We start from the raw sequence: 27721 nt of genomic DNA, 5'->3' as shown, positions 1-27721 counted from the left end.
AAGAATCACTTGTCATCGGAAAAGGGCAGTTTAGTCGATGAGTTCGGGTTTGAGCCCCGCACTACCACTACAGTAAATGCACTCCAAATCAATTGTCGTTTGATTCCCAAGTATTGGACTTTGGATTTTGCGAAATCCACACCAATGCAAATCCCTGAATTTGACAGATTTTGACAGATTGATGAATTTACCAAATTCACAATCTCATTTCCTTGATCCCAAACAGGGCCCATGTAATTCCCTAAATTCCAAGAAAAATTAGATCTACGTTCAGTATAAATACAACCTCATGTCGATTCTTCTTTGGTTTCAAGAAACATTCATTATGATATTCTTAGATGTTAGTAGAGTTTGAATTCATTGGTTGCTTACGAAGAGTGCCAAAGGAGAGCAGAAACCAAGAAAAAGATTTACAACAGAGAGTAAAAGCTAGTTTTAATTAGTAAATATCAAGTTCGTTCAAATAACAAGTGCAGAGGATGCTATGTACAATATCATTCATCCCAATCATCAATCATCCCACCCCAAAGACCTAAGAAGAGCGGCGAGGCTGTGCTATTATTCCAACTTATCCCTAAGAGCACCTCATACTACCTGTTCTTCTGGGGCCCGAAAGAACAACACACCTTTTAAGCACTGTTCTTCTTGCCAACGGCACTTGAGTAAGCCCAGTAAGGTTTGGCAGGAGTCCGCTTCAGCATCTTCACTCCCAGCGGGTTGTTCTTGCTCTGTGGAAAGCAGAAACAAAACAAACAAACATCAGGGAAGCATAAGAAATAACAACAATGACTAAGGAATGCTCCTACAATGTCTTAGGAAGGCTGCAAAATGCCAAAGGACCGGCCGTTTCTACCAGCTGGTTATGCAAATTCATTTCTAATCAGGTGGGACACCATGAGGATGGGCCAAAGGCCAGAAATATTAGAATCCGAACAACCAAGATCATCCAGTTGCAAGTTTTGCCTGTTGAATGTGGAACTTGCTCAGAGAGGTATGGGGGATGGTCCACCGAATAGACAGTCCCTACAGCACACATTCCTTTGAAGTGTTCATGCTCAAGAATCATGATGACAAGGATGGCTTTCTTACAGTTAAGCAGGTCCCTGCGTCGAGGTTGCAAACGGGATAGTTGTGGGGGCAGCAGCTGTAGTGGTCGTCACAGCACGTCGCAGACTCAAGCGGGCAGCAACCCCATGCGAAGCAGTAGCGGCCATACTCGTATACGCAGCAGCATGTGGTCTCTTCTGCACAAGAGTAGTAATTGTCGCAGACAGTGGGTGGTTTCACAGGAGAGGGAGGGGACGGGCCCGGGTTGGGTGGGTTCTGGCCTTTCTTGATGGGGTATGATGCCTCCATGGCAATGCCACACTTGCCGGACTTGGCAGCGATGTTACGCTCCATCCTCAGGTATCCATCCTCTCCCCAGCTCTTGCCCCACGAGTTCTTGACGATCCAGTAGTCCACGCCGTTCTCTGTGCCATAGCCGACAGCGGCCACACCATGATCCAGCTCTGTCCCGCACCGCCCAGTAAACACACCCTAAAAAACAGTAAGAACAGTGCCGGGTAAGATTCTTCATGTAAAACTCAAGTGGGGAAACATCAATGGGATTGTGGCCTCATCAGCTTAAAGCTAATGAATGTAGGAAGTTGTAAATAATTTGAAAACAGAGAAATTGCAGAAGTCATTCATGCTGGGAGAGATTGAAGAGATGAATTGCAGACATGTTGGCAGCCTTGAATGTGACTCTCCAATAAACTCGAGATTTTGTTCTTGGGTTTTCACAAACTTTCTGCTTTAGTTTATGCACACCCAAAACTTCAATGCCAAGACCAGGAGAGGAATCATATGATCCGTGCATTTGGAATATGCACATTATTCTCAAGCCTTGAGGTTTTACAAGCATGGCCTGTGGCTTAGTGATTGAGATCACTGATCTCATGAGCCCTGCAGTGAGAGAAGGATTACAAGCCAGAAGGATAACAATGGTCTGCATTCAACAGGAGAAAGCTAATAAAACCTTAGAAGAGATCAGAGCTCCAATACACCGGAGTTTCAACATTAAGCTTAATGTACAAATCAATGTGTCCCCCTTCCTATTCTCCTAGGCTTCCAAAATGCAGGTCAATTCAGACCTCAGGTGGGCGAAACCATGTAAAAGCAATGCCTAAAACCTTTAAAATCACTGGCTGTGGCCCACCCAAGTTCTGGAATGACCTAATTAGATGGAATATAAAAAGAAACATGGGCCTACTTATATCTGGAAGGTTCTTAATGGTGGGCATCCACAAACTGCATGTCATTAAAACATCCCGGTGGGCTCCATAAGCCAATTTGTGCATCAGGCTTAATGTAGCAACATTTGTATTGGATGAAGGGAGATTTTTGGTAATCATCCATCAATGTTGTGCTGACCATCAGATCGAAATTCTAGATCACAGAGCTGCAGGCCCCCCTTTTGTACAAACTAAAGGCTTGACACGATCACATATAATTCCTCCCTAAGTGAGAGATGCTACGCTACTTCTCTTACAAATGGAGTGTATTTCCAAGAATTGGTAGCTGGAAATTTCTAAAACCTTTAATTTAAACAATTCGCCCCTTTGATCAGAGAAGAAAGAAATTTCAACAGACAAATGTTGAGTTAGAAACCAGCAGTTTTCTGAAATATGGATAGCTAAGGAGATGGTTCTTTGAAATATCCAAGCATTACTGGATTCAAGACCTACAAAGCAATTGCATTATAGGAACATAGCCTTACCGACTGGTACAGTTGGAAAGCCCTTCCGCCAGCCTCAATGGCGACACTGATCGGCTGGTTCACAACAGCCTTCTGGAGGGCCTTCTCATCATTCACTGGAACGTCTTCATACCCGTCAATCGTGACAACATGGGCATTTTTCTGCAAGAAGCATCCAAAAGCAATAAAACAGTTTCCCATTTAGTTACATGGATGGTGCTACAAAAGCAAATTTTTGGTAATTTATTTCTCATATTAACTGACCCTGTTAGCGTCACAGCGACCATCATTTGCCTTGTATGGGTAATCTTCCTCAGTATCAATGCCGCCATTGTTGATGATGAATTGGAAAGCATAGTCCATGAGGCCTCCATTGCACCCTTGGTTGTAAGAGGTGTCGCAGTCAACCAGCTCTTGCTCCGAAAGTGAGATCAGATTGTCTGTAACAATCTTGTTTATTCCTTCCACAGCAGCAATGGTCGAAAAAGCCCAACAACTCCCTTTTCATTTATCATTACATGAAAAAAAAAAAAAAAACATAAGAAAACAAAAATCAGTGCACAAGTATCATGTAAGGCGTTCACTGTCATAAAGAGAATACCAAATGATGCATCTTCGCATGTTGTATTAGTTTCAATCTACACAACGAGAAATAATCGCATACAATCATGGTATGGTAAAAACATGGTTTTGCAGGGAGAAAAACATTGTACCAAAGAAACATTGTATGTGATCATTTCTCTTATTCAATTGTCCATCTTTAAACAAAAAGAAGAAGATGATGAAAGAAATCCGCTATTCTATTTGGTGTTTATCCTAAGAATTTTGAGAAAAGATGAAAAACTCATACATACAATTCAAAAATCCATTCTTACAAATAACAATTTCGTGCATTCTATAACCATTTCAATAGTCCACAATTCCAATTATTGTTTTTGAGCATCTTGTATTGTTGATCTAATGTAATTTATTTTACACCGCGAACCATTGAAAATGGGACCCACTCATGGTGTGTTGTAAAGACCATTACATAAAAGTAATGGTGGCAACTGTTACACGTTACAAGGTCATAAAGGCCATAACTGTCGATTATTGGGACAATATAGGTTCTTCAGATTTTTTTTCTCCAATAAAAAATAATAATAATAATAATAATAATAATAATAATAATAATAAAATTTTAAAAAGAGACAGAGTGAGAGACCATAACGGCCATTATGGGAGCAATAATGACCGTTATAACCTGTATCGTAAAGGTAATGGTGGTAACCATTATGGCCACTGTTTCTGTCACGGAATTCATTGGACCCACTGGATGGACAATCTAGATCATGAGATCAATTTACCACAAATGGCTTCTCTATTCATCTCATGGATACCCTGCTCTACTTGGACTGTGTTTCAGATAACTGGTGACCCATCATCATCCAAGTCATATCAGTTTCAGTCCAAAACCAATCAAGTCACAACAAACAGGACCCACTCAGACCAGTTGACCAAGTCTGGATAAGGTCTCTATATGAATCACACTCCAAAACTGCTACTCAAATTCATGAATTCTGCTAGACGCCTACATGCAGGCACATGTGCCATTGTTTATCTTGAGCGAGAGATCCAAACCATTCATCAGGTCATGAGCCCCATCATTTATATGCACAGGCCAAAAATAGCAACACCGATCAGTTGGGTGACACAAATGCTGGATGTGGGCTGCCGTTAATTTTCACCCATCCATTCATTTTATATACATGTGGCCCACCTGAGTTTTTGGACCCACTGTGAATGACACCATGGACCCTACACACGTGTGCCTGTAAGTTAAGATGGGAGGCTAGAAAGAGAATAAACAGGCCTGAATTAAATAACACTATGTACAACGACAAGATGACAACCTAAATAAAGAAAGAATCAAAAGCACACTTCCATTGAATCTAGACACTGCGATGAACCAAAAAAGGCATCCATCCAAGGAAGAATCAATGATATCACCGAAATTAGGGATCATGCTTTTGGAATCCAGGCCTCGTCTGTTGCGCGATAACGTGGATGTACCATGCCCCAAAAAATTCCTAGATAGGACAATCATAACCCTCTGATTCATTACATAGGCATTGAAGGCTACGAAGAGAAATTAGAAAAACTGTCCACATTCAATTACAAAAAAAAAAAAAAAATCCAAATATGGGTAGTTGGGATCTTGGAATCTGAGACCATGTGCACTGCCACGGCATACATAGAAATCAACCCAAACCATTACTAACATGGGACCCACTATTGACGGAGTGCAAATCCCGGAAGAATAAGGTGCGGCCATCACCATGGGGCCCACCTTGATGCATGTATTACATCCATTTTGTTAGTTTCTTCCAGAGCATTATCCCAAAAATGAACTAGATCCTAATATCAGGTGGACCACACCAAAGGAATCAGTATAATTGACCATTAAAAACTTCCCAAAAATGAAGTTTTGGATCAAGCTGCTATTTGTTTTTTCTCTTCATCTAAGCCCCAGTTAGTTTTTAACGGTGGATGTTCAATCACCACTATTTACCATGGTCTGGTCCACCTAAGGTTTGGATTTGCTTCATTTTTACCAGCTGGTCATGGCTGTTGGGTGGAGGACCGGACCAGCACCCAATCTGCTCCCTGCAAATAATTTTTTTTTTTTTTTTTTTTTAAAAAGGAACAATCCCAACGGTCCAAATAGTGGCCATCAAAAAAGGGTCAACAATGGAAAAAATCTAATTAACAGTTGTCAGTTAATCCGGAAGGTAAGGCACTTTGGACTCGTCTAATTTGTGGCAATGGTCCATCTAAAGTGGATTCTATAATTTGGACGGTTTGATTTACCATATGTAAAGTGCCTGCCGGACTATCAATCTAAACGTACGCCTCTTTGCGTGTGTGTGTGTGTATATATATATATATATTAAGTTTTTACTATTTACACCTAATTTTTCAATAGATACACCATTATTTTCTACTTTTGGTGATAAAACAGTACAAAGTTGTACGCACTATCAGATTACAAGGGGTGTACCAAAAAACAGGGTGGGTGTTAGTATCAAATTGATGTTAGTCAGCCGAATATAAAACTAGCTTAAACAAATCAAACGGAGAATAATTAACAATACCCACCCACCCACTAACCCACGATTAGAAAATTAATCACCCACAAACCAAACAAACACCACTACCCATACAAATCAGATAACCATTTAATCACAAAAATGCCCTTGAGCATCTATCCTAGGGCATTTAGGTCATTCAACTGATTTCTCAACTTGCCAAATCCCAACCAGTCAAAAACAAAGCGATAGAGAGACCGGAACCTAACAAAACACCTCAAAAACCCAACAAAACCAGAGCAGCATGTAATTACGAAAATACCCTTTCCAAAAGGAAAACATGGAAGCACTAATCCAAGGGTATTATGGTCAATCATGTGGTTTTGAAGCTTCTATCAACCGATGAAACAGGTGAGAAGAGCGCTTCAGCCCAACAAAAGAAAAACCAGCAAGCCATGACACCATCTAATTACGAAAATACCCTTTCCAAAAGCAAACCATGGAAGAACCAATCCAAGGGCATTACGGACATCCAACTGGTTTCTGTGCGTTTAACAAGCAAACACCTCAACCCCAAAAACCCAACAAAACCAAAACACCGTATATTACGAAAATACCCTTTTCAAAAGAAAAACATAGGAGCGCCAATCCAAGGGTTTTATGGCCATTCAACTGGTCTTACCAGCCAATCAAACCAACCAAATATACCTCAACCCAAAAACCCAACAAAAACCAAAATACGAAAATACCCTTTTCAAAATAAAAACATGGAAGCATCAATCCAAGGGCATCATGGTCATTCAAATGGGTTCTCAGAGCTTCTACCAACCAATCAAACCAACCAAATACCTCAACCCAAGAACCCAACAAAACCAAAATCTCATCTAATTACAAAAATACCCTTTTCAAAAGAAAAAAAATAGAAGCATCAATCCAAGGGCATTATCGTCATTTAGGTCTGTAATACCATCTAATCACGAAAATACCCTTTTCAAATTAAAAACATATTAGCATCAATCCAAGGGCATCATTTAGGTCTGTAACACCATCTAATCACGAAAATACCCTTTTCAAATTAAAAACATATTAGCATCAATCCAAGGGCATCATAGTCATTCAACTGGTTTCTAAATTCACCAACCGATCAAACAAAAAAGAGAGGGAAAGAGAGGGAGAGAGAGAGAGAGAGAGAGAGAGAGAGAGAGAGAGAGACTCACCACAACTCCCTTGATTTTTGACAGGAGCCACAGCCCCCTTCGTCCTCCAATCAACAGATTCCGGCAGCTTATCACCCTGCCTGTAAAGGTACCGGTCGCTTTTCGGCTTTGAAAAGCGCCGCTTCGAATCCGTCCTCGTCCCCAAATACATAGATCTGAACTCCTCATTAGTCAAATCTGCAAACCTATTCAACCCCAGCTTGAAAGTGGAATTCCCAGCGTTATGCTCATCCACATACTGCACATTATCTTTAAAAATCTCAAACCTCTTCTCCCTCTCATCCAAACCATTAGAAGCCTTTCCATGCATAGCCAACCACTTCTCATACATACCCCTCACCTCCTCTTCACTCCTTTTCGGCACGCTCATCCCATGCCCCTCATCATAACTTATGATGGACATGTCCATGGCACATGCCGATACAAACGTCCACAAAAACCACACAAAACCAACCATAATCAAACTCCTTGAAAAACCCATATCCCCAAATCAATTAAAACCCCGAAAAAAAAAAATCAAAATACAAATGCCACAAGAACTTCTATTAAGCACACATGAGATGTATTTTCTTTCTTTCTTTTTTTTTGGGTGTGTTTGTGATGTGTTGTATGCAAGGAAAGAGGTGGTGTTAGAGGTGTAAAGGAAGGGGATTGTTGGGGGGAGATAAAGAGGTGAGGTTAGAGGGTTAGGATGAAAGATGATAGGTGGGAGCGAGAGGGGATGCTTATTCTCTTATAATGGGGATATTTGGATAGAGAGAGAAAAGGTAAGGCGTCTGCGAGAGCAAGGAAACCGGAGAAATAGGGAAAGGGTTTCCACTCGTTTGTGGGGTCGTTGCCTCGTCATCCCCACGAATAAAAGCGGACTAACCCAACCTCTTTGACCGTGGTTACCTTTCCCTAACCCACATCTGGTTGTACAGTGCTTTATTGGAGCACTTGAGTGCGTAAAATACCCCAACTTTTTGGGTCCACCATATCTTATATATGAAATCCACTCCGTTTATCAGATTTTATAATCCATTCTTAGTACTAAAGTACTAAAATAAGATATATTAATGACTCAAATAAGCTTCACCAAAAGGAACGATGGAGATGGGATGCCAAACGTAGGTTTGTGTTTGGGATCACCATGGTATTTATTATCCATCAATCCCATTAATCAGCTGTAGATAAACAGGATTAATATATTTTAGAAAATTCAGCCTGATGGAAAACTAAGGTGGCCATACTGTGTGAATTTATGGTTTTACGAGTAATTTTACATTGTTCCTTTTTCCGTGGCCCTTTTTTGTATTCAATCAGGATTATACTCTGTATGTACGGTAAAAGTATTCTTTCTCACCTCATGGACGGTTTGGATCTTATGTATACAATATGATGGACCCCAGAGATCCTGTTTTACGCGCTGTGTTACACAGGGTTTGGAGACGATTCCGGTCTTTGTTGGATATCTCTTGGATTCTCTCTGTATGTCGACTTCCTCTATTCGCTCTCGCGTTGGTCACGCGCTTGCCATTTTAGGAGTTGGGACGTTTATGGAGTGTTATCTTGACCGTTCATCGGGTGGGGACGAGTGTTAATCTAGAGTATATTGTCTTTCGATGGGACATTGTGTATATATCATCTGAAAGGTTTGAAATCTTTCAATACAAACCCATTCTTTTGTAACCCTGTTAGTGTTTTCATTTTATCTAGGATGTACTTGACAATGGACCCACGTGATCAATGGGTTAGATCTCTCACATGTTGCAACATAGGGCGCGTGAGCTGCGAATGGTTTCTTCAGTATTTCTACGCGCGAGTCGTTTTATTATTTACAAGGAGGGATAAAAAACAGGAGAAACGCCAGCGCGATTGGCGCCGGCCGAGATTAGGAGTGGGAGGCGAGGCGAGAAGCGGCATGAGAGGCAGCGGGGCACACGTGTGGGGTCTGGGCCACTCGATATTCGTGTGGCTGCGGTGGCATAAAACGTAGGGACATCAGGTATCGGCGGTTGGACGTGGGATATAAAACATCGGTCTTTTTTCCTAACCGTCCATTCTTATCGTGAATTGGTGGACCACCTGCTCAGTGGAACGGATTGATTTTCGGCAAATGCTTTTTCCATAGAGTTCTACATCTAATGAGTGGTCCTGATCTAGAGTATTTCTGTCTAGTGGCATGCACTCTGCTAATCATCAATTCAAGTTCTCCGCCCGCGAATCGCCCTAGAGTTTCAAGAATAACATTAATACTCTGGTAGAGTAATAACTTTCCACGCTCATGCGCAGCTTATATACACGAATCAGATATGTATCCAGATCAAAACCGTTCAAATCGTAGCTCAGCAATAGAGGAGTTAGCATCCATAAAAAAAATAATATTGTATCGAACGGATTTCTGGCTATTAAATGGACGGTTGGAATGGAAATTGTCAACCGTCCAAATTCAAGAGCAGGAATTCCACTAAAACAGGAGATAAGATCGTCCTATCTATCGTATATGGGACATGCCCCGCTTAAAGTGGGCCCCACGGATGGGTTGCCTCTGGCCAGGGTACAACTTGTTCAGTGGCCATGATCATGAGCATGGATAGTCCCCTGCCAACGATATCATCAATAACTGCTCAGACGGGCCTATAATATATTTCCACGTGGCAAATATTAATGGTGGCACCGAAGGTTGGGAGCTTTTCCCGGGATTCGGACTGTAGTGTAACACAAAGCACCGACCTCGGTACTTAGTGGTGATGGAAATGTCCCGTGGGGCCAATATGATTTATATGTTTTATCCACGCCTTACATCTATTTTGCCGGCCCATTTTAGTTCATGAGCCAAAAAAAATAAGGCAGATCGAAATCTAAGTGGACCACACTGTAGAAAAAAGTGGTGATGGGATACCCACCATTAAAATTTTCATGGGCCCTACAAAAGTTTTAGATTTTTTTTGTTTCCTTTCGTCGACGTCTGTGTCAACTAATCAACGGGTTGGATGGAGTTTTTACTTAGGGAGCGTTCAATCATGACTGTTCCCTGCAGAGTGGTCCACCTTAAATTTCGATCTGACTCACTTTTGGCGGGAAAATGGATAGACGGTATAGATTAAACTTATTCATCATGGTGGGGCCACGTACCTTTTTCAGCAGCACACAGCACCGAGTCGGCGGTCTTCCCACGCAATCCAAGTTATTTTTTCCGGAACGGAGCTGCCAAAGTAGACCATTCAATCGTCTTTTTACATGTGCATGCACTATTTCAACCCATTTCATTATAAATATTTAATATCTCGCGGTTATCGTTCGTAATTTCTCGTTGATAATGGAAAGTAGAGGGGTGCAACCGAAGTAACCGAATTATTTTATTTTAGATGACGTGAACCACTCATATATTTTTTTCCTGGGACGTGTCAACCAATCCCAGCCGTCCATTAGTGGGCCAATCTCCAGTTTACATGGGAGAAGTCCTGATGCGATTGGCGGTAGCGATTTAGTCCGGCCCCATCGTTAATGTACCTTTCTGTTAAAAACTAGACCAGTCTGCCCAGCGAATGGCTCACCCATCCATGAATGAGAAAAGATGGTTAGAAAAACTGGCCAAGCAGTTTAACATTTGTAGGTGGCAGATTCGCTGCGGCCCTTACTGTGGGACCCACCTTAATGTATGTGAATTATATCCATGCTGTACATCTGATTCTTTTGGACCATTTCAGTAAATAAGACGGAAAATGAAGGAGATCTAAAATCTCATGTACACTACACTACCGAAACAGTGGTGATTGACCATTACAAACTTTTTGTGGGCCACAAAAGTTCAGGATGAAGCTGATATTTGTTTTTCTTTTCCTCCCGGCGACATTATCAACAAGTTGGATGTCAGAGAAACATTACGGTGGGCCTTAACAGTGAGCGTTCAATCACCACTGTTTCCTGTGGTGTGGTCCATATGAGAATTTTATCCACTTCATTTTTGGGATCATCATCTAAAATGAGCTCCAAAAACGTATGGACCGTGCGGATATGCTATATATATATTAAGGTGGGCCCCACGGTCAAGGCCGCACCGTGGTGGTAAGGCTGCACCTAACCGACTCCCCCAATTTATTAAGTATCTCAGCCTCGTCAAAAACATGGGATTCGTGAACCTATGCATGGATCCAGACCATCCAATTAGTGGACCACATCTTGAATGAGCTGTTGCATAGAAACTGATCTCGGACAGCCAGGAAAACTGTAAAGCAACGGTGGAGATCTGTGGATGGAATAGTTACAGCCAACTGCTTCAATTCGTTCACGATGGGCCCATCCGCGAAGTGGCTAATTGTTACTCTTTTCCCACACGTGGCTAATGTCCATGAGATCTGAACGTATGGTTAGATAGGCCCTGCCTCGAATGGACCACACCAAGATGCGCACGTACATTGAGTTGCCATGGGTTCAAGCTGTGAGGGGCCACCGTGCCATCCAAACCATTCATCAGATGCACCACCTCATGTGAGACCTAGATTTAAAATAAATAGGAAAAAAGACTAATCCAACAACTCGGGTGGGCCACACCAAGGGTGGAACGGGGACGCCCATTGCGTACTAAGCATGCTACTAACTCTATAATACGCACAGGGCCCATCATGATGTATGTGTATAATCCACGCCGTTCATCTACTTTTACAGATGATTTTACGTTATGAACCCAAAATTGAAGCAGATCTAAAGTCCAAAGTGGACCACACCACAGGAAACAGTGGAAATTGAATGCCTGCCGTTGAAAACTTCCCGGGGGCCACGGAAGTTTTGGATCAAGCTGATATTTGTTTTTTAGCCGTAATCGATGTATGTGTGACCTTATGAACAGGTTGAATGACCGTTAGCCCTAAAAAGTTTGAACGGTGGACATCATTATCCCCACTGTTTCTTGTGATGTGGTCCACTTAAGACTTGTATATGCTTCAATTTTGTAATCATGTCATAAAATGAACTGAAAAAATGGATGGACAGATTGGATAAATCACATACATCACGGTGGACCCCACAGAATTTAGTAAGGACGCTATAGCGCATTGAGTTACTCAGTAACCAGTCCCTTCCGTGAAACGGGGAGAAGTGGGAGAAGCACGTCCAGTAGAGAAACTTTCGATCTGGTCACCAGGTGGGACCCACCAAGGTGAAGGGACACCAAAAAAATTGGGATGCACGGTGAACATGAGGTGGTCTACCTGATACACGGTTTGGATTCCACACAAGCATCTCAATTGGACCGCATGCGTGCGAGATCTGAGCTTCTCGTCGAGTCGTGACTCAACCGAGTTACATTAAATCGGCTTGACTCTTACTCGTTGCCAACGTCGTGGAAAACTCAGACCTCGCACTCGCTTCCCGTATTTGCACGTGTGCTTATGTGGGTATACAAGTTATCCACACGTGTGGAGTTAGCTAACCTAACACGGAAGAAGTTCTCTTACTTAATAAAATGGGAAACCGTGATGTGATATGAAAAGATATTAATCAGACAAAGACCTTGGAACATGTGAACGTTTTATACGTCTTTGCCTCTTCTTTCGGAGGGCGGTGTAAGCGGTAAGTTTTCTGCGTGTAGCTGTACCATCCACACCTAGCACACCTTCCCATTACCGCCGCACTCATATGCAAGATTCTAAAAATTTCCATTATATATGGGCCCCACCGTTTCGATTTCCCAGGCTAATATCCGGATCATCTCAGCCTTCAGTCGAGCCAGACAGGGAATTTTGTTTCGCCCTCGTTTGTACGGTGATCTGTGGCCTACTTGAGGAGTGAAGAAGACCACAATTTGTAGCCACATCTATTGAATAGAAAGTTTAGGTCGTGCACACGTGTGCCAAATTCACATGTATGGTAGCGTGTTGATGGGCATTGCTCCATGCGTGTAAGCTTTGCATGTACTTATTAGTGTTGTTTTGACAGGCCGTGTGACTATCAAATGGTGACATTAGCCTTTGAATTTGCAATCTCCAGTGATCTGGACCGTTTATATGATGAGTCTCACTTTTTAACGTGGATGGGTAACAAATAAAAGAACCAGTTGGATTACTTTAACCCTTCGATCATTTGATTCTTTTGCTGTTAATATAGACGGTGATCATGAACTGTGCACAATCAAGGAGTTGAAATATTCAACGTCAGAGATTTTTATTTTTTTTTTAAGGTATTCCTATTTAAGAAGAGCCCTATCACACAAACGGTCTGGATCATCGAAAAACATCTCAAATCCAGATAGCTAGATTCCAATATGCCTTCTTCTGATACATGAGGATGCATTCAGCAAACCCTAATAGAGCATTGGTGATGTAACACGTGACTAATGGAGACAGGGATGTAATAATTTCGTGTATTATCATTGTAAAGGGCTTGCCCTAGCAATTGGTTAACAGCGTCTTTTCAACATATGGTCGTGATAAATGTGGGAAAGGAGATTCCATTACCTGTGGCTTGGATTATTGTAATAAAAGAAAGGAAATCTTATTTTGCTAAATATTTAATTTTAAAATAAATAGCAAAGTCTTATAAGCAATGAGATTCGAAAACAATATTTTTTATTCTTATACCCTGTTGAAAGCCACATCTCTTAAGAAATATCGTATCCTTTGTCAGTTTGCTCAGATCATGGTATTTATTATAGGAAAAGCATGGAGCATGGTACAAAAGGATCAGCTTGAATCATATTAACTAATGTTGGAATATTTAGTGGAATTAAACAAATTATTTAAAATTAAAAAATAAAATAAAATAACATGAAAGATTCATAGAATTGAGTCAAGGCGTGATGTAAATCACTCGGCTTAAAATTAAATTTGCTTCCCTTGAACAGCAACCCAAGTGCAAGAGTTTCCAGAGCAATCGACCTCCAGGATATAATGACAATGACCCAGTCCTAATGGTGCACTCACTATACGCGAGCTCGAACCACTTGCAATTTAACCCGAAAGTGCTGATTTTATTCAGCGACAAACTCATCAACCAAAACTCGTAAAACAAAAAAGGAACAAAGAGAGTTTTCACGGGAGAGTAGAAATATTTTTTTGTGATTTTTTAAAACAGAATAGAAGTTTTTATATGAACTTTGAAGTGGTGCATTAACTACCATTTCGAAAGGCTTTGGTCTGTTGAATTTAAACCTAATAAATGTGACTAACCAACCAGCCACATGTATATGTTTCACAATGAAAATGCACAAGTGCAGGTACACTCTTGCACAAAATAAAGCCCCCAAGTACCCACACACAACGAGTACACCCACACCCACAGTCTGGCTCGTCACGCATCACGCACACGGACATAGTTTCGGACTTAGCTCAGCTCGACACGACACAACTTGGCTCAACACACACATGTGTATTCAATGATATATATTAGAGCTATTAGCCCCCCCTCCCCCCATTTACTTGAACCAACATTAGAGTAAGTAAAAACGAATTACATGAATCAAGTGACACTATAGTCTTGAACCTGAATCATTTTAGTATAAATCGTAAGTATACGCCACTCACACAACTCTTTTTCTGCAAGTGATTCTATGGTTCGATGCTTTTCAGTCATACGTCATTACCTAAATTTCATGAGTACTCTAAAGAGTTCGCTCAAATTCTCATAGGAAGCGACTTCCACCTCTACGGTTATATAAGTGAATTTCATCAAGTGTATACAACAACTGTATGCACTATTAAATATATGGCTATGGATCCATTAAAAGTTCTAAAAAACTCATCATTCTACATTGTTGGTCGCACTGTTACACTATAGAAGAAGTTCATTTATATTAGTGTAATCACCTACCTTATGTTGTGTTGTTTACACATTGAACATATCTTATGAGATCTCCACTTGTATAGGTTGGGTTGCTGATGCTGGCATCTCATATCTTAGGTTTAACCACATTCCCTTCGATGTATCATTGATTAATCTTTTAGATAGTCATTTGGTCAGAGAATCTGCTAGATCCTTTTCTGACATCATAAAGTTAATATATATGACTCCATCACACAACATGTGTTTTAATATGTTGTGTCTGAGTCTAAAAGTCTATTTGGGCAACTGTATTAGGTGGTATTAAGGTAGATGGAATTACAAAAGTTGTAATAAATGCATGTGTAAGGTATTATCTGTAAATTAGGCGTATCTCATATATAAACCAGTTCTCCCCGTTCATATTTGAGACGTAACATGTGCTCATGATAGTCAGTGGATCGCTAAGGATTCCACGTTTGGAGACGTAGTAGTGGGATGGACGTGGATTTACTGTAACGACTTCAATGTCTGTTGTTATTGAGCTACATGATTAACATATGTGGGGCCCATCATATCTTCTGTGTTGAATCTACACTGTCGATACATTTGTAGAAATTAGTTTATGTTAACACCCAAATAATGAGACGGATCCGAAGTTGAATTGTGCCACATCATAGGAAACAGTGAAGATTGCATGACTCCTATTACAATTTCTCGAAGGCCACTCAAGTTTTAACAAGCTAATATTTGTGTTCCCCATTTGTCCATGTTTAGGTGAACCCATGAACAGGTTTCTCAAATAAACATCATACTTCGACGTAGGAAGGTTTGCATGGAGGACATCAGTCCCCACTTTTCGTTAGTTTATGGTCCATTTGAGGTTCAGATCTGCCACATTCTATTGTTCAAGCCCTAATATGGTCTTTCAAATATTAGGATGGTGTGGCTAGGGAGATTTAACTCAATATGAGTTTATCTCTACCACCATTTGTTTACACCTGTGTGTTTGCACACGTTTGCATGGTGATAATGACTATGAACTAGATATCAGGTTCATACACTCATTAAGGCCAACACCTGTAGTTTAATACATTTTTTTTAAAAAAAACATTGTTAGTACAGGTAAAGTAACCGTAAATAACAAAAAATATTGTTGGCATAGGTAAATTCCCTATAATTTTATCACAACATACAATAAAAAAAATGTCGTCTCGAAGATTGGATTTAAGTCATCTGTCGATGTACCCTTTGAAACCGTTGTTGGTGTCTTAAATGTCGGATTCAAGTCCTCTATCTATGTACCATGTAGAACCATTATTGTCGTCCGATGTTCGACGTGGGTTGAGAATGATGAGATTGGAGTCAGAATTTTCTTGTAAGACTGTATGTGACCATGGGGAAATGTCTCCATCATTCGTTGCTGGCCCGAGACTGATGTTATATGACCGTTCTAAAATTTCTCACATTCCTTCATTGCATCCTTCAAATGTATGAAAGGGTTATGATTACTGCCCCTAAATCTTTCGACCTGAAATCGTGCCTCCTCCCATGAAGTATATATGACAAGCTAACGACTAACTAATATAACATCATACTTTTATTTCGTCATATGCATTAACACTTAGATCATACAATATTACAAAATAAAAAGATAATCACATTGGACATACTAATAGTTATACAATTAGTTTAAGTAAACAAACAATAAAAATATAGATTAAATCATGTAATCTATAAGTCTAAGTGTCATACCCACCATATAAAGAAGTAACATTAATACAAGTCCACCTACGCTAAGTTTATTTCCAAATAGCATAATAACATATTACCAAATCCAAAATAAGTCATCTACTCAAACACACAACTATTAAAACTTGTTATTCAAATTGCAATGGATGTGGTGTGAAAATTGTCTCATGGATTGTTTCCACCAAGAGTGTCCTCTATATTCTGAACAACTTTTTTATTCCAATCAATCCGACATTGTCCTCATAGGTTAACAAATATGGCTGAAAGTCGTTCATCCCTAAAGAGAATTCTCCGACATTGAAAAGGTCAGTTTGTGTCAGTCCATCTACTTTTTCTAAGGCACTTAACACTCTAGCCATTCGTTAGCAACATTATCTATAAATGTACCAAGTACCTCACAGGGATGAATATGTCGCGTCATCTTCTTTGAAGTGCTACTACTATGAGTATTATCAAAATCTGAAGATGGAGTTGGAATGTTATAAAAGGATCGATTTAAATTAGAATGATGATTGCCAATTAAGTAACATAAATTCAGTTCTGAATCACCTAAATTCTCTTAAGATAGATCAATAGTACTATTCATCATGTCATCCGTATCCGACCATGCGTCGTTCAAATCTCGTTGCACATGGGATGACGAGGCACCCAAGTTCCTAATTTCTTTGATATAACGTCCTGTCACTTGATTCTTTCTAATGATTACAGCTAATTCATCCATTCAATTTATTATCTTACCTTGCAAACAATCCACATGTGGATGGGACTACATCAAAGAAAAATGAAAAAATGATCAGAAAATTGTTAATACATATATAATAAGTTAATTGATGCAATTCATGTTATATGATGTGTGGTGAATTAGATATTACCCTTAGTCATCCTTCCCAAACATCATCTGAGGCCTTCACAACCATTCAATCATTATACCATCCAAACTCACTCGCATAAAGCATTTCTTTCATATAACTATATTCTTTTATGTAATATCTCATCCGATTGGAGACATTTGTCCAAGTAACGCTCACTTTTTTTTTCCATAAATTTTAGATGATACAACTTCATACTCCGATCTCTTAAATCCATTATTAGTCTTATGTCCTAATGCAATTTTCTCTAATAAAGTAGAAAATAACACTTTGTCCATTTCATTTTTTCACTTAACTTTTGTTGCTATAACTGAAGACTCGGATAGAGATTTTTGAAGCCTATTTAATGGTGAGCAATATGTGAGTACTGGTGAATTTTTACCGAGTGACTACAAAGATTTTTTCTGAAGGGCTTGTCCACATTTCATCCATCTTAGCTACGAAACACAGATATACATATAAACTAAGTTGCCTTTAAAAGTGACAAAACAATAAAAATTACGAAGATGTCTAAAAAATTTACATGCGGGGATATTTTATATTATGATCTAAAAAATTCTACATGGTGCAGTAAAAGAGATTCAGAAACCTAATTACATATTAGAATCATTAAATCTAATTAAAAACATATCGAAAACGACATATATATTCCTACTGTTGTTTTGGGAGTCTGTCCACATCTGATTAACAATTTCGTCGCACACTCTCATCCATGCATTCTTCTCACATTGGGTTACTTGAACCAACCGCTGTCTCTCATCGTTCAATGAAACCTTATATGACATCGAGTTAGTTTTTATAATTCCTTTAGATATCCTAACAGTTGGAAGACTTTCACCTAATTCGTCATCCGAATGTATGAAATTATGTAGCACGATGTAAGCCATTATAATTTTCACTTGTGTTTCGAATGAATACTATATAACCACCTTCAAGATTGGAAAACTCGCTTTTATAACACTGAATCAACACTCAATTGCATTTTAGAGTTGTGATGAGATAGTTAAATAACTCCTTGTTCACGAGAGTTCTCCTAGTCTGATACTCTTGCGGGTGATAACGAATATTATGATAAGGAGCCATAAAACCTGATGAATGTGTATATCCAGTGTAAAAAATATAAATATATATATAATATTTTTCTACAATTTTCAGTGTATGAATATTCTCAAGTACAATTTTAGAAGAAAAAAATTATAGAGAAATTGTTCTTGATTTTTTTAATTATGATTGTTACCATGTGGGACCCTTAAAGGATCATTAGCATGTGTCAGAGCATTATAAAGAACCCTTGTATATGAAGTCAAACATCTCTCAACCAATAAAAACATATAAAAATTACATATTAAATGAACAAGTAATAAATAGATTTTGGGACAATAACCCTTTTCTATTCTGAAAGCTCGTATTGTTGAAGGTTGGTAAATGAGTAAGAATGTGTCCCGTCAATTACGCCAATGTAGTCCTAAATTGAAATTATTGATGTTACATATTAAGGTGTTGAAATTTAATCAGCGTATTCTTGTTTTGAATAATCAGAAAGACAAGTATTATCTAAAAGTATGTTGCCCAATAGAAATTTGAAGCTATCTTATGGGGTATTTTTAGTCTATCTTGGTTAATATACTCGGATAGAGAGAAAGTATTGCATCTAGCACGCGATGAAAGTGACAACTTACCATTTCATCAGAACATATAAATCGGTATCCTTTAACCTGATTATGTATACTATGTCCAACAATGTGTAAGAAAAGTACTAGTTGCTCCTCCAAACTTACATTTCTATTGTCACGCAAATGTGTCTTATCCCGTAGCTCATGAGAAAATTGAAAAAAACTCTGTGACTTATCCTAAGTTGAGTTTGACAGTCTATATTATTAGTACGCATGATAGAGTTGATGAATCTGATTTATTCATCGTTGCCTTAACGTGATGGTTGTCTAAACATGTAAACGTATGATTATTCACCAAATGCAAAGACCCAAGCTTCCGCAGTAAGAATAAATATGCATGCGCCCATATCTTTTTCATCAAAGTCATCAATTACTCATTTATCACCTACACTTTAATAAGAATAGTTCGTTAATTATAATTTAAGTATAAAAATTAAGAACCATTAGGACATTTATCTTTAAGGCATGCTTTCTTGTGATTTGCACATTAGTCTTATAAATAACCAAAATAGAATGAATTTTTTTAGGAAAAAATATAAAATAATATAATATGGATCAAATATGTAGCACTTAATTTTTTGCTCAAAGGCGTTACTCTATCTACTTAGGATTTTATTTTCGTTAAAAATGTTATAAAAGTGAGTGACTCTCTTTGAATCTATTCAGGTTGAGTCGACTCAACAGGTCCTTTGGAAGTATGCGAAAACAAAATGCGACTAATGAATTTTCTATTAGACAAGTCTATTTTACTACCAAGAGCAGGCCAAGGTTGAATGTTTGGTTTAAGATTCATAGAGTATTATGGTTAGAATTAATAAATCAATGTAATAATCAAGTATGCTCCATCCAGAATAGACCATATAGTTTCACAATCCATCACTAATGTTTGTAGACTATTTTTTCTTGGACTGTTTGATCAACACATGAATTTCATTCATATATGTCACATGGTTAGCATTGACATTAAGGAATGAAAATGGCACAACCTATACACATAAAAAATTAAGTGAGACCATTGATTGGACCACATGCAAATGCCACGTAGATCGTCGTAAAACGCAGGATGAACGATGAGAAGATTTGATACAATGGGTCGCACCCACTTGAGCAAAACCGTCCATTCCTGACTGAAATTTCACCACGAATCTAATGGATGGGATGAATTTCTCCAAAAACATCGCTATGGGGCCCACTGAGCTTTGCAGCGCAAGAACATCCGCAAGGAACTTGCGTCCGGACGTCCAGCCTCCATGGGCCACTATGTGATCAAGAGAGTGGTCAGAACAGTGATCTGGACCGTCTAAAAGCTCGGGAAGGGGGTCTTAAACCCCACTAAGAAGTCAGAATCCAAGATGGGATGATCTTCGGTCCAAAAATCCATTCTAAACGCAGCTGAGTTGCGTTTTTCATGGCTGCGAATAGAGCTGGGCGGATCTGATCTGACCCGATTAGACCCGATCTGACCCGTTCTGAACTGAACCGACCGCCTGGATTAGTGTAGATCAGGCAGGGTCATTCAGATCCAACTTCTTTTCGGTTCGAGATCGGGTAATGGTCACTTCGGACCGATCCAATCCGAATGGATTCGGACCGACCCAACTCGACCCAATCCGGAGTGGTTCTTATCAATAATTATACCTTTTTCCTATGGTATGGTCCACTTGAGCTTTGGATATGCATCACTTTTGGGTTTAATCACTAAAATGATCTGGAAAAATGAATGAACGCCATGGATGAACCAAATGCATTCACGGTGGTCCCCAACAAAGTTTACTAAGCATAACAAGAAATATTCCTTCATGTACCATAATAATAAGAAATATTCCTTATGTGATTCATTTGATCATTGGATCTGCCTGATTTTTGTTTTGATGCCTTAAAATAATCTTAAGAAAGAGATAGATGGTTTGGATGTACAGATACATCATGGTGGGCCCGCCCACAGAACTGCCCGTTCGGAGCTAGGGACGGGCAAGGGTAGTACACAATCCGCGTCCTGTGGCCTAGCCCGTAGGCTATAGCTGTAGGCATGTGGCGTGCAAAGACGAGCACTGACGCTCCTCGAGCTCCGAGTTGTATGAACGGTTCAAAGGAGATCAAGGTTATATGGGCCACAGTGATGTATTTGTTATATCTACACCGTTCATATGGTTTTAAAGATCATTATGGAATATTATCCAAAAAATAAATCATATCCAAAGATCATCTGGAACACACCATAAATAGCAGCCGAGAATGATTTTTCTAGTGTGGTCCACATGATAGGCAGATCTATTTTACTTTTCGTCTCAAGCCTTAAAACGAGGTCCCCAAATGGATGGATGGTTAAGATATAACACATATCTCATGATCAGACCTATTTTCATTAGCACACATGTCGTGCGAAGACGAGCACTAACGCTCCTCGAGCTCCGAGTTGTACGAATGGTTCAAAGGAGATCAAAGTTATATGGGCCCCACAGTGATGTATTTATTATATCTACACTGTTCATATAGTTTTAGAGATTATTATAGAGTATTATCCAAAAAATAAATCATATCCAAAGATCATCTAGACCACACCGCAAATAGCAGCTGAGAATGATTTTTCCAGTGTGGTCCACTTGATAGTCAGATCTATCTTATTTTTCGTCTCAAGCCTTGAAAAGAACTCACCAAATGGATGGACGGTTTGGATATAACATATATCCCATGATCAAACCTGCATAACTTGCTAACTTCAGTGTTTTCTTGAACAACACGATACAGGCTTACAGCTGCCGTGCACAGCACGTTCACAGTGTAACGTCTCGAGCTCTGACTTGTACGAACAACTTAAATGATATCAACATTAGTTGGGCCCCACAATGATGTATTTATTATATCCATACCGTTTATCCATTTTTCATGATCATTTTAGATCATTTGGAAAAAATGAATCATATCTAAAGCTCAAATGGACCACACCGAAAATAGCAACGAGGATAATGATTTTTACCATTAAAAAAGTTGATCCAAATCGCACCCAACCCAATTCGACTCGGGTTCTCTGACCGAGTCGAACTCGGTTTGGGTCATGCCAACCGTGTGTCGGATCGGATCGAGTCGTATGTCTCAAACTCGGTCTCGGATCGGATCGGATTCAAGTTAGCCCAACTAGATTTCGGACCGAATCGGGTTAGACCCAATCCGATCCGACTCGGTCCGATGCCCACCTTTAGCTGCGAAAGACTTACGCACACACCGCCTCTTCTCCACCGACTCCAGCAACCTCCCAGCTGACCTAGTTGCCTATAAAAGGAGAGAAAGAACGTGGAGAGTAGATCATTCCTTGGATGTGGGGCAAGAGGGAGAGAGAGAACTAGTGTGGAGGCGACGGTTCTTCAAGAGTTTTTCTTCCATCCCTTTCTTATTTTCTTTTTCTTTTATGTTTTCTAAGAGATAGCCTAACCATGTGTATGATTGGCTAAACCTCTTAGCTAGGACTAAGAGGTGAAGCTTGTAGCATGATGGGATGTTTTCTACCACTTTGATTCATGTTTATTGAACTCTCTTTGATGCTAGTTTGATTATAAGGAATACTCTTAGTTTTTAATGGTTTGTTGTGACTTAAATTACAATGGATCTGCAATATCTTTGGGTATGTTCTTTTCATTATTGTGATTTTGAAATTAGGAACACTGTTGTTCACCATCATCTCATATACATGGTTGGATGACAGAATCCTTCCTAATGTTCATAATTCTCTTAGATTGGTTGTGGATTGGTTAAATTCTTTCGTTTGCTTTGTCTCATGGGCATGGTTTTGTGATGGAATCAATTTTAATTCTCGTACCTCTCGTTTATTGAAAACTGGATTAAAGGAAGTTCATATTTGGATTTTAATGAATTATCTTCCAATTGGATGAAGATGGGACTCTAATTCCAGTTGTGTTTATGAATCAAGCATATATCTCCCTGATTGCTACAAGTGGATCCTTGGCACCCTAGTTTCCCACCTTTGAATTTTACAAGTTTTAGTTTAATAATTCATCATTATTCTCTTAAAATCCTCTAGTTTAAACTACATCTTTGTCTAGTTCTAATTATAGTTACTTTCAGATTACATACAAGGTTCAGTCCATGTGGATTCAACCTCGGTCTTACAGAGATTATTACTACATCGCAACCTTATACTTAAGGTGGTGAACATTTACTGAGCATATAAATAATCTAACGATTGGATTGACCAGCATTTAATTATCAATAACCCTTGGGATCGTAAAAAATGTTTAAATGTGATTGGGAGTTGGATATGAAACCATATAATCCGATTTGTGTTTTCAAATGATGGATCGTCCTATGAGATGTTATAAACTTGGTGAACGGTAGATTTATACTAGAATGAACGTGAATGTTTACTTAAGCTAGGTTTGTACTTATACTAAGTTGGGTTATTCAATAACACCCGAGTATTGGAAAGTACAGGGTGTTACATTTATGTTGTAATTAAAAGAGTATTATGTTTAACCAGAGTTGCCACTAGTTAGTCTCTTCATCTCTACAGTCGGCTAGATCCTATAGAAATGCTAGGAGAGAGAATCCGAAGATTCTCAATCCTAAGATGATTCTTCAATTTACAATTAAAGATTTAGGGTAAGAGACCACGTTATAAAGAGGGAAGGTGTTAAGCACTCACTTTACCCGTACTATCATACAATATTTACTTCATAAGATCTAACAATTGTCAAGGGCCAATGATCAGTTCTCATACACAAATAATGCAAGGTGTGGCGAATGATGTGTTGAATGCATAACTTATGACATGCTTAGATTCAGGATAGATAACATGCCCTAACTCTTACACTTGCCAAATCAATAAACTAGTACGCACAAATTTCTTATGAGAAGGATTCGACTAAGTCGGCAAGTCATGGAACATACGTTTATATTAACTAGGTGCAAGATGCAATATTATGCAGTAATGATGAACTTTATGAGCAAGGGGGTTAAGAAGTGAGTGAGTGTTGCACAGTGCTAATGTTGAGATTTAGTTGAAGTAGATTGAAGATTGAACGACTGTATGGATAGTAGTGTTGCAAGGATTGGATTAAGCGTCTTAGATTGAGATCTTGATGGATTAGGAGGCTCTGGATTAGGTTGGGTTAGGCTCGACCTGTGTTGGACTCTTTTCTATGGCTCTTTCCTCTTCTTGGTGGAGGGATGGAGTGGCTAGGCTAAGGACTTAAGAGATGAGTGAGGAGGCTTAGATTTTTCTGGAGTTGTTGAAATGTGAAATGAATGATGATATTTATAGCCTCCTAGCTCAGTTTTTATTTTATTTTATAATTCTTGCAAAGCTTGATGTTAGAGAGGGTTTGGATGGTTGAGATTTGAGATTGACATGTGACAAATCCTCATGAGTTGGATTGGATGGCATATGGTGTAATTTTGGGTTCAAGGGAGGAGTAACAGAGTCATTTCATCTCCTCATATGTTTTGAGCACTCTAAGCACCAAATGCATACAGATGGGGCTCTCTTCCAAAGCAGGAGACATGCAACATGGCGAATGGCTCCCTCATCGCCAACTATTCTGCTTTGGTAGGTGAATTATCCCACACATGTGAAGAGTTCTGACTAAGTGTTGCTAATTGTTGTCTCCTCCTATATTTCAATCGGGCTTTGGATGTGGGTTTGTACTAAAGTGGACCTTGGGCCTAGTTTGACAGGTGAGTTGATTGGGTAGATTAAATAGGTGGGTTGACTCAATGGGTTAGCTCGGTGAAATGACTTAATTAGTTGATTAGGTTTTTCTTAAAGTTGTATTTTGGAGTTAGGTTTTTATCAGGTTTGTTTAACTTGGTTAACTGGGTTTAAGGTTGGTTCCTAGGGTTTAGGCCTCTAGAGTTTGAGGTTTGAATTAGGATTTTGTTTAGGGTTTAGGGTTTGGATAAGGGTTTGTATAAGGGTTTGGGGTTTGGATCATGTTTGGATTTGGGTTTAGTTTCCATCTAATCTTAATCAACTTATCGACTGGGGTAGGGTGTCTACAAGTGGATTTTACATATGCAACATGTTGGTGTCCATAAAATGTCACATTATCTCCTCTTTATGAAGGCCACATGTTGCCACATGCTTAAATGTATCATTTTAAGCCATGTGCTCAAAATTAAAGTATATCCAAAGCTCAAGTGAACCACACCTAGGAAACAATGAGAATTAAACACCTACAACGGGAAACTTTTGGGGGCCACAAATTTTTTTTTTTGGATCAAGTCGATGTTTGTGCTTTCCCTTCATCCATATCCATTTGATCTTATGAACATAAATAAACATTATTGTGGGCCCTAAGAAGGTTTCAACGGTGCACTTCATTAGCCCATTGGAAAAAAAAAATCAGCTTATATAAAACTTCAATGGCCTCTTAGAAGTTTTCAACCGTAGGTGTTCAATTCCAACCATTTCTGTAGTGTGGTCCACTTGAGCTTTGGATATGCTATATTTTGGGATGCAGATTGTGTCCTACCCACGCACGGACGGTAATCCATCCGGGCAAGGCTCTGTGGGGACCACCGTGATGTAAGTGTTTTATCCACACTGTTAATCGTTTTTCTCAGATCATTTTAAGGTATGAACCAAAAAATTAAGTAGGTTCACAACTCCAATGGACCACACCAAAGGAAGCTGCAGTGATAATGACACTCACCGTTGAAACCTTTTTAAGGGCCATCGTGATTTTTTTTTTTACCATACAACCTATTCATAAGGTCATGTAGATGTGGATTAAGCGAAAAAACAAATATCAGCTTGATCCAAAACTCCTCTAGCTCCCAAGAAGTTTTTAATGGTGGATGTTCAATCCCTAATTTGTGGTCCAGTTAAGCCTTGTTCATGCCTCATTTTTTAGCTCATACCTTAAAATGATCTGAGAAAAACTATGAACAGCGTGGATAAAACACTTACATCACGGTCGGCCTCACAGAGCCTTGCCTGGACGGATGGGTAGGATGCTATCGGTGTCCTATAGTTTGGTCTCATGCCCTAAAATGGCCAGATTGCACGAGAGAGTCCTCGCTACATAATTCATTTAACATAGATACTTTGGCATTAAAAGAAATGAAGGAACTGAGTTGAATCTAACTGGCCAATTCAATTAGGGTTGTACATGAGCCAAGCTAGCTCGAAAAGCTCGCTCGTCTCAGCTCGATCTACCTCGACTTAACTCAGCTCAAATGACGACTCGAGGCGAGCCAAGCTTCAAATGACCGAGCTTGTTTTGAAAATAAGCCGAGTTCGATCATAATGGATCTTAACTCGACTCGACTCGAACTCGGCTTGGCTTGAAGCTCGAGCTTGAGCTCGGCTCGGCTCGAATATATATTATATTATATATAATATATTATATTTAAAAATTATATATATATAAATTGAATATTTGATTTGGGAGTTGGGTCGGTGTGGGTTGAGTCAATTACGTCGGGTGGCTAGGTTGAGTCGGGTGTCGATTGGGTTAGGTTGCTGGGTTGAGTCGGGTTCGAGTTGGGTCGGGTTGGGAGCAGGCCCAACTCGACTCAAGGTAAGCTTGCTTCGACTAGATCCACTAGCTCGCCTCGAGCTCTACTTGAAATTTTTGGAAAACAAACCAAGGCTCAATGGTAAGCTTGAGGCTTAGCTCGAGCTTGAGCTCAAGGTCGAGGAGAGCATGGATGAGTCAAGCCAAGCTTGGCCCACCTTGAAACGACTCGGTTTCATGTACAGCCCTAAATTCAGTAAAATGTCTTACATATAAAATTGACATGCTGTGTAGACTAATTGCCGAGGCATGAACTTCCAGAGTTGGTGGCGTTATATACCGTCTAGATTTATGGAGAGCAGATTAGATGCGACCCAGTCTCACCACCATGAGGCCCACCTCTTTATTTTACGTCCAAGCCATTCATCTCTTTTTTGAAATAATTTTAGGTCATAATCCCAAAAGCGAAGCAGTTCCAAATCTCAGGTGGACAATACTATCCGAAACGGCAGGATTGAACGCTCCACCATTAAAAGCTTCCTAATGCCTATCTTAACGTTTCCATAATGCTTATTTGTCATCCAACCTGTTGATAACGTGACAAAAAACTGGATGAAGCTAAAAGACCAATATCCGCTTGATCCAAGATCATAGGAAGTTTTTATGGCCAATCACCACTATTTCACATTGTATGGTCCACCTGAGATTTGGATTTACTTCTTTTTTGTTTTTTTTTTTTTTTTGCCTCGTGCCCAGAAATGATACGACAAGACGATGGACTGCGTAGATTTTGAATTTATACATCAAGGTGGGCCCTACCATCTCACCAACCGATGAAAAATCAGGTTAGAGCACTGATGCGCGTATGCCAGGTGGAATGACAGACACTACTTATAGAAAAAGATAAAGAAAAAGATAAAGAAAAGATTCGGACGTTGAGCCTGGGATCAAGGCGAATCGTATCAGTGAAACTCGGGCTTGTATTACCGTACATCTGCTTGAAAATACGAGTTAAATTCGGTCTTTGAGTTTGTATAAGTGGAGCCCATTTTATAGAGATCCAAACAGTTGAAATTATGACAACACTATGGATGGTGCAGATTGAAAAATAGAGCAGAAGAAAATTTTATAGAGCTTTAATATTTGGACAACAATTATAAACTGTTAAAAGGAAAGAAAATGCACCAAGCGTT

General features: G+C 39.4%; 1 protein-coding gene across 1 annotated transcript; it reads right to left on the bottom strand.

Moving 5' to 3' along the window:
* Positions 1 to 420: 420 nt before the first annotated feature.
* Positions 421 to 7786, bottom strand: LOC131229816 (cysteine proteinase mucunain-like). The gene is made up of 5 exons (XM_058225856.1): positions 7026 to 7786; positions 3005 to 3240; positions 2762 to 2902; positions 1090 to 1539; positions 421 to 728 (listed from the first exon to the last, which is right to left on the bottom strand). Exons 1-5 carry the CDS (start codon positions 7504 to 7506, stop codon positions 630 to 632), a joined length of 1407 nt encoding a protein of 468 aa, XP_058081839.1. The 5' UTR covers positions 7507 to 7786; the 3' UTR covers positions 421 to 629.
* Between the last annotated feature and the right edge of the window lie 19935 nt (positions 7787 to 27721).

The sequence above is a fragment of the Magnolia sinica genome, chromosome 16 (assembly GCF_029962835.1).
Source record: "Magnolia sinica isolate HGM2019 chromosome 16, MsV1, whole genome shotgun sequence".
NCBI lineage: Eukaryota > Viridiplantae > Streptophyta > Magnoliopsida > Magnoliales > Magnoliaceae > Magnolia > Magnolia sinica.
The sequence above is the reverse complement of the archived record's forward strand: the minus strand, read 5'-3'. Positions and strand labels throughout refer to the sequence as shown.

Bases quoted from the DNA above. Each gene is read 5' to 3' on its own strand.
- LOC131229816 (XM_058225856.1), bottom strand. From the start codon at position 7,506: ATGGGTTTTTCAAGGAGTTTGATTATGGTTGGTTTTGTGTGGTTTTTG. The intron at 3,241-7,025 runs GTGAGTCTCTCT...ATAAATGAAAAG, and splicing joins CAAAAATCAAGGGAGTTGTG to GGAGTTGTTGGGCTTTTTCG. The intron at 729-1,089 runs GTAAGAAAGCCA...TGCTTTCCACAG, and splicing joins ACGCAGGGACCTGCTTAACT to AGCAAGAACAACCCGCTGGG.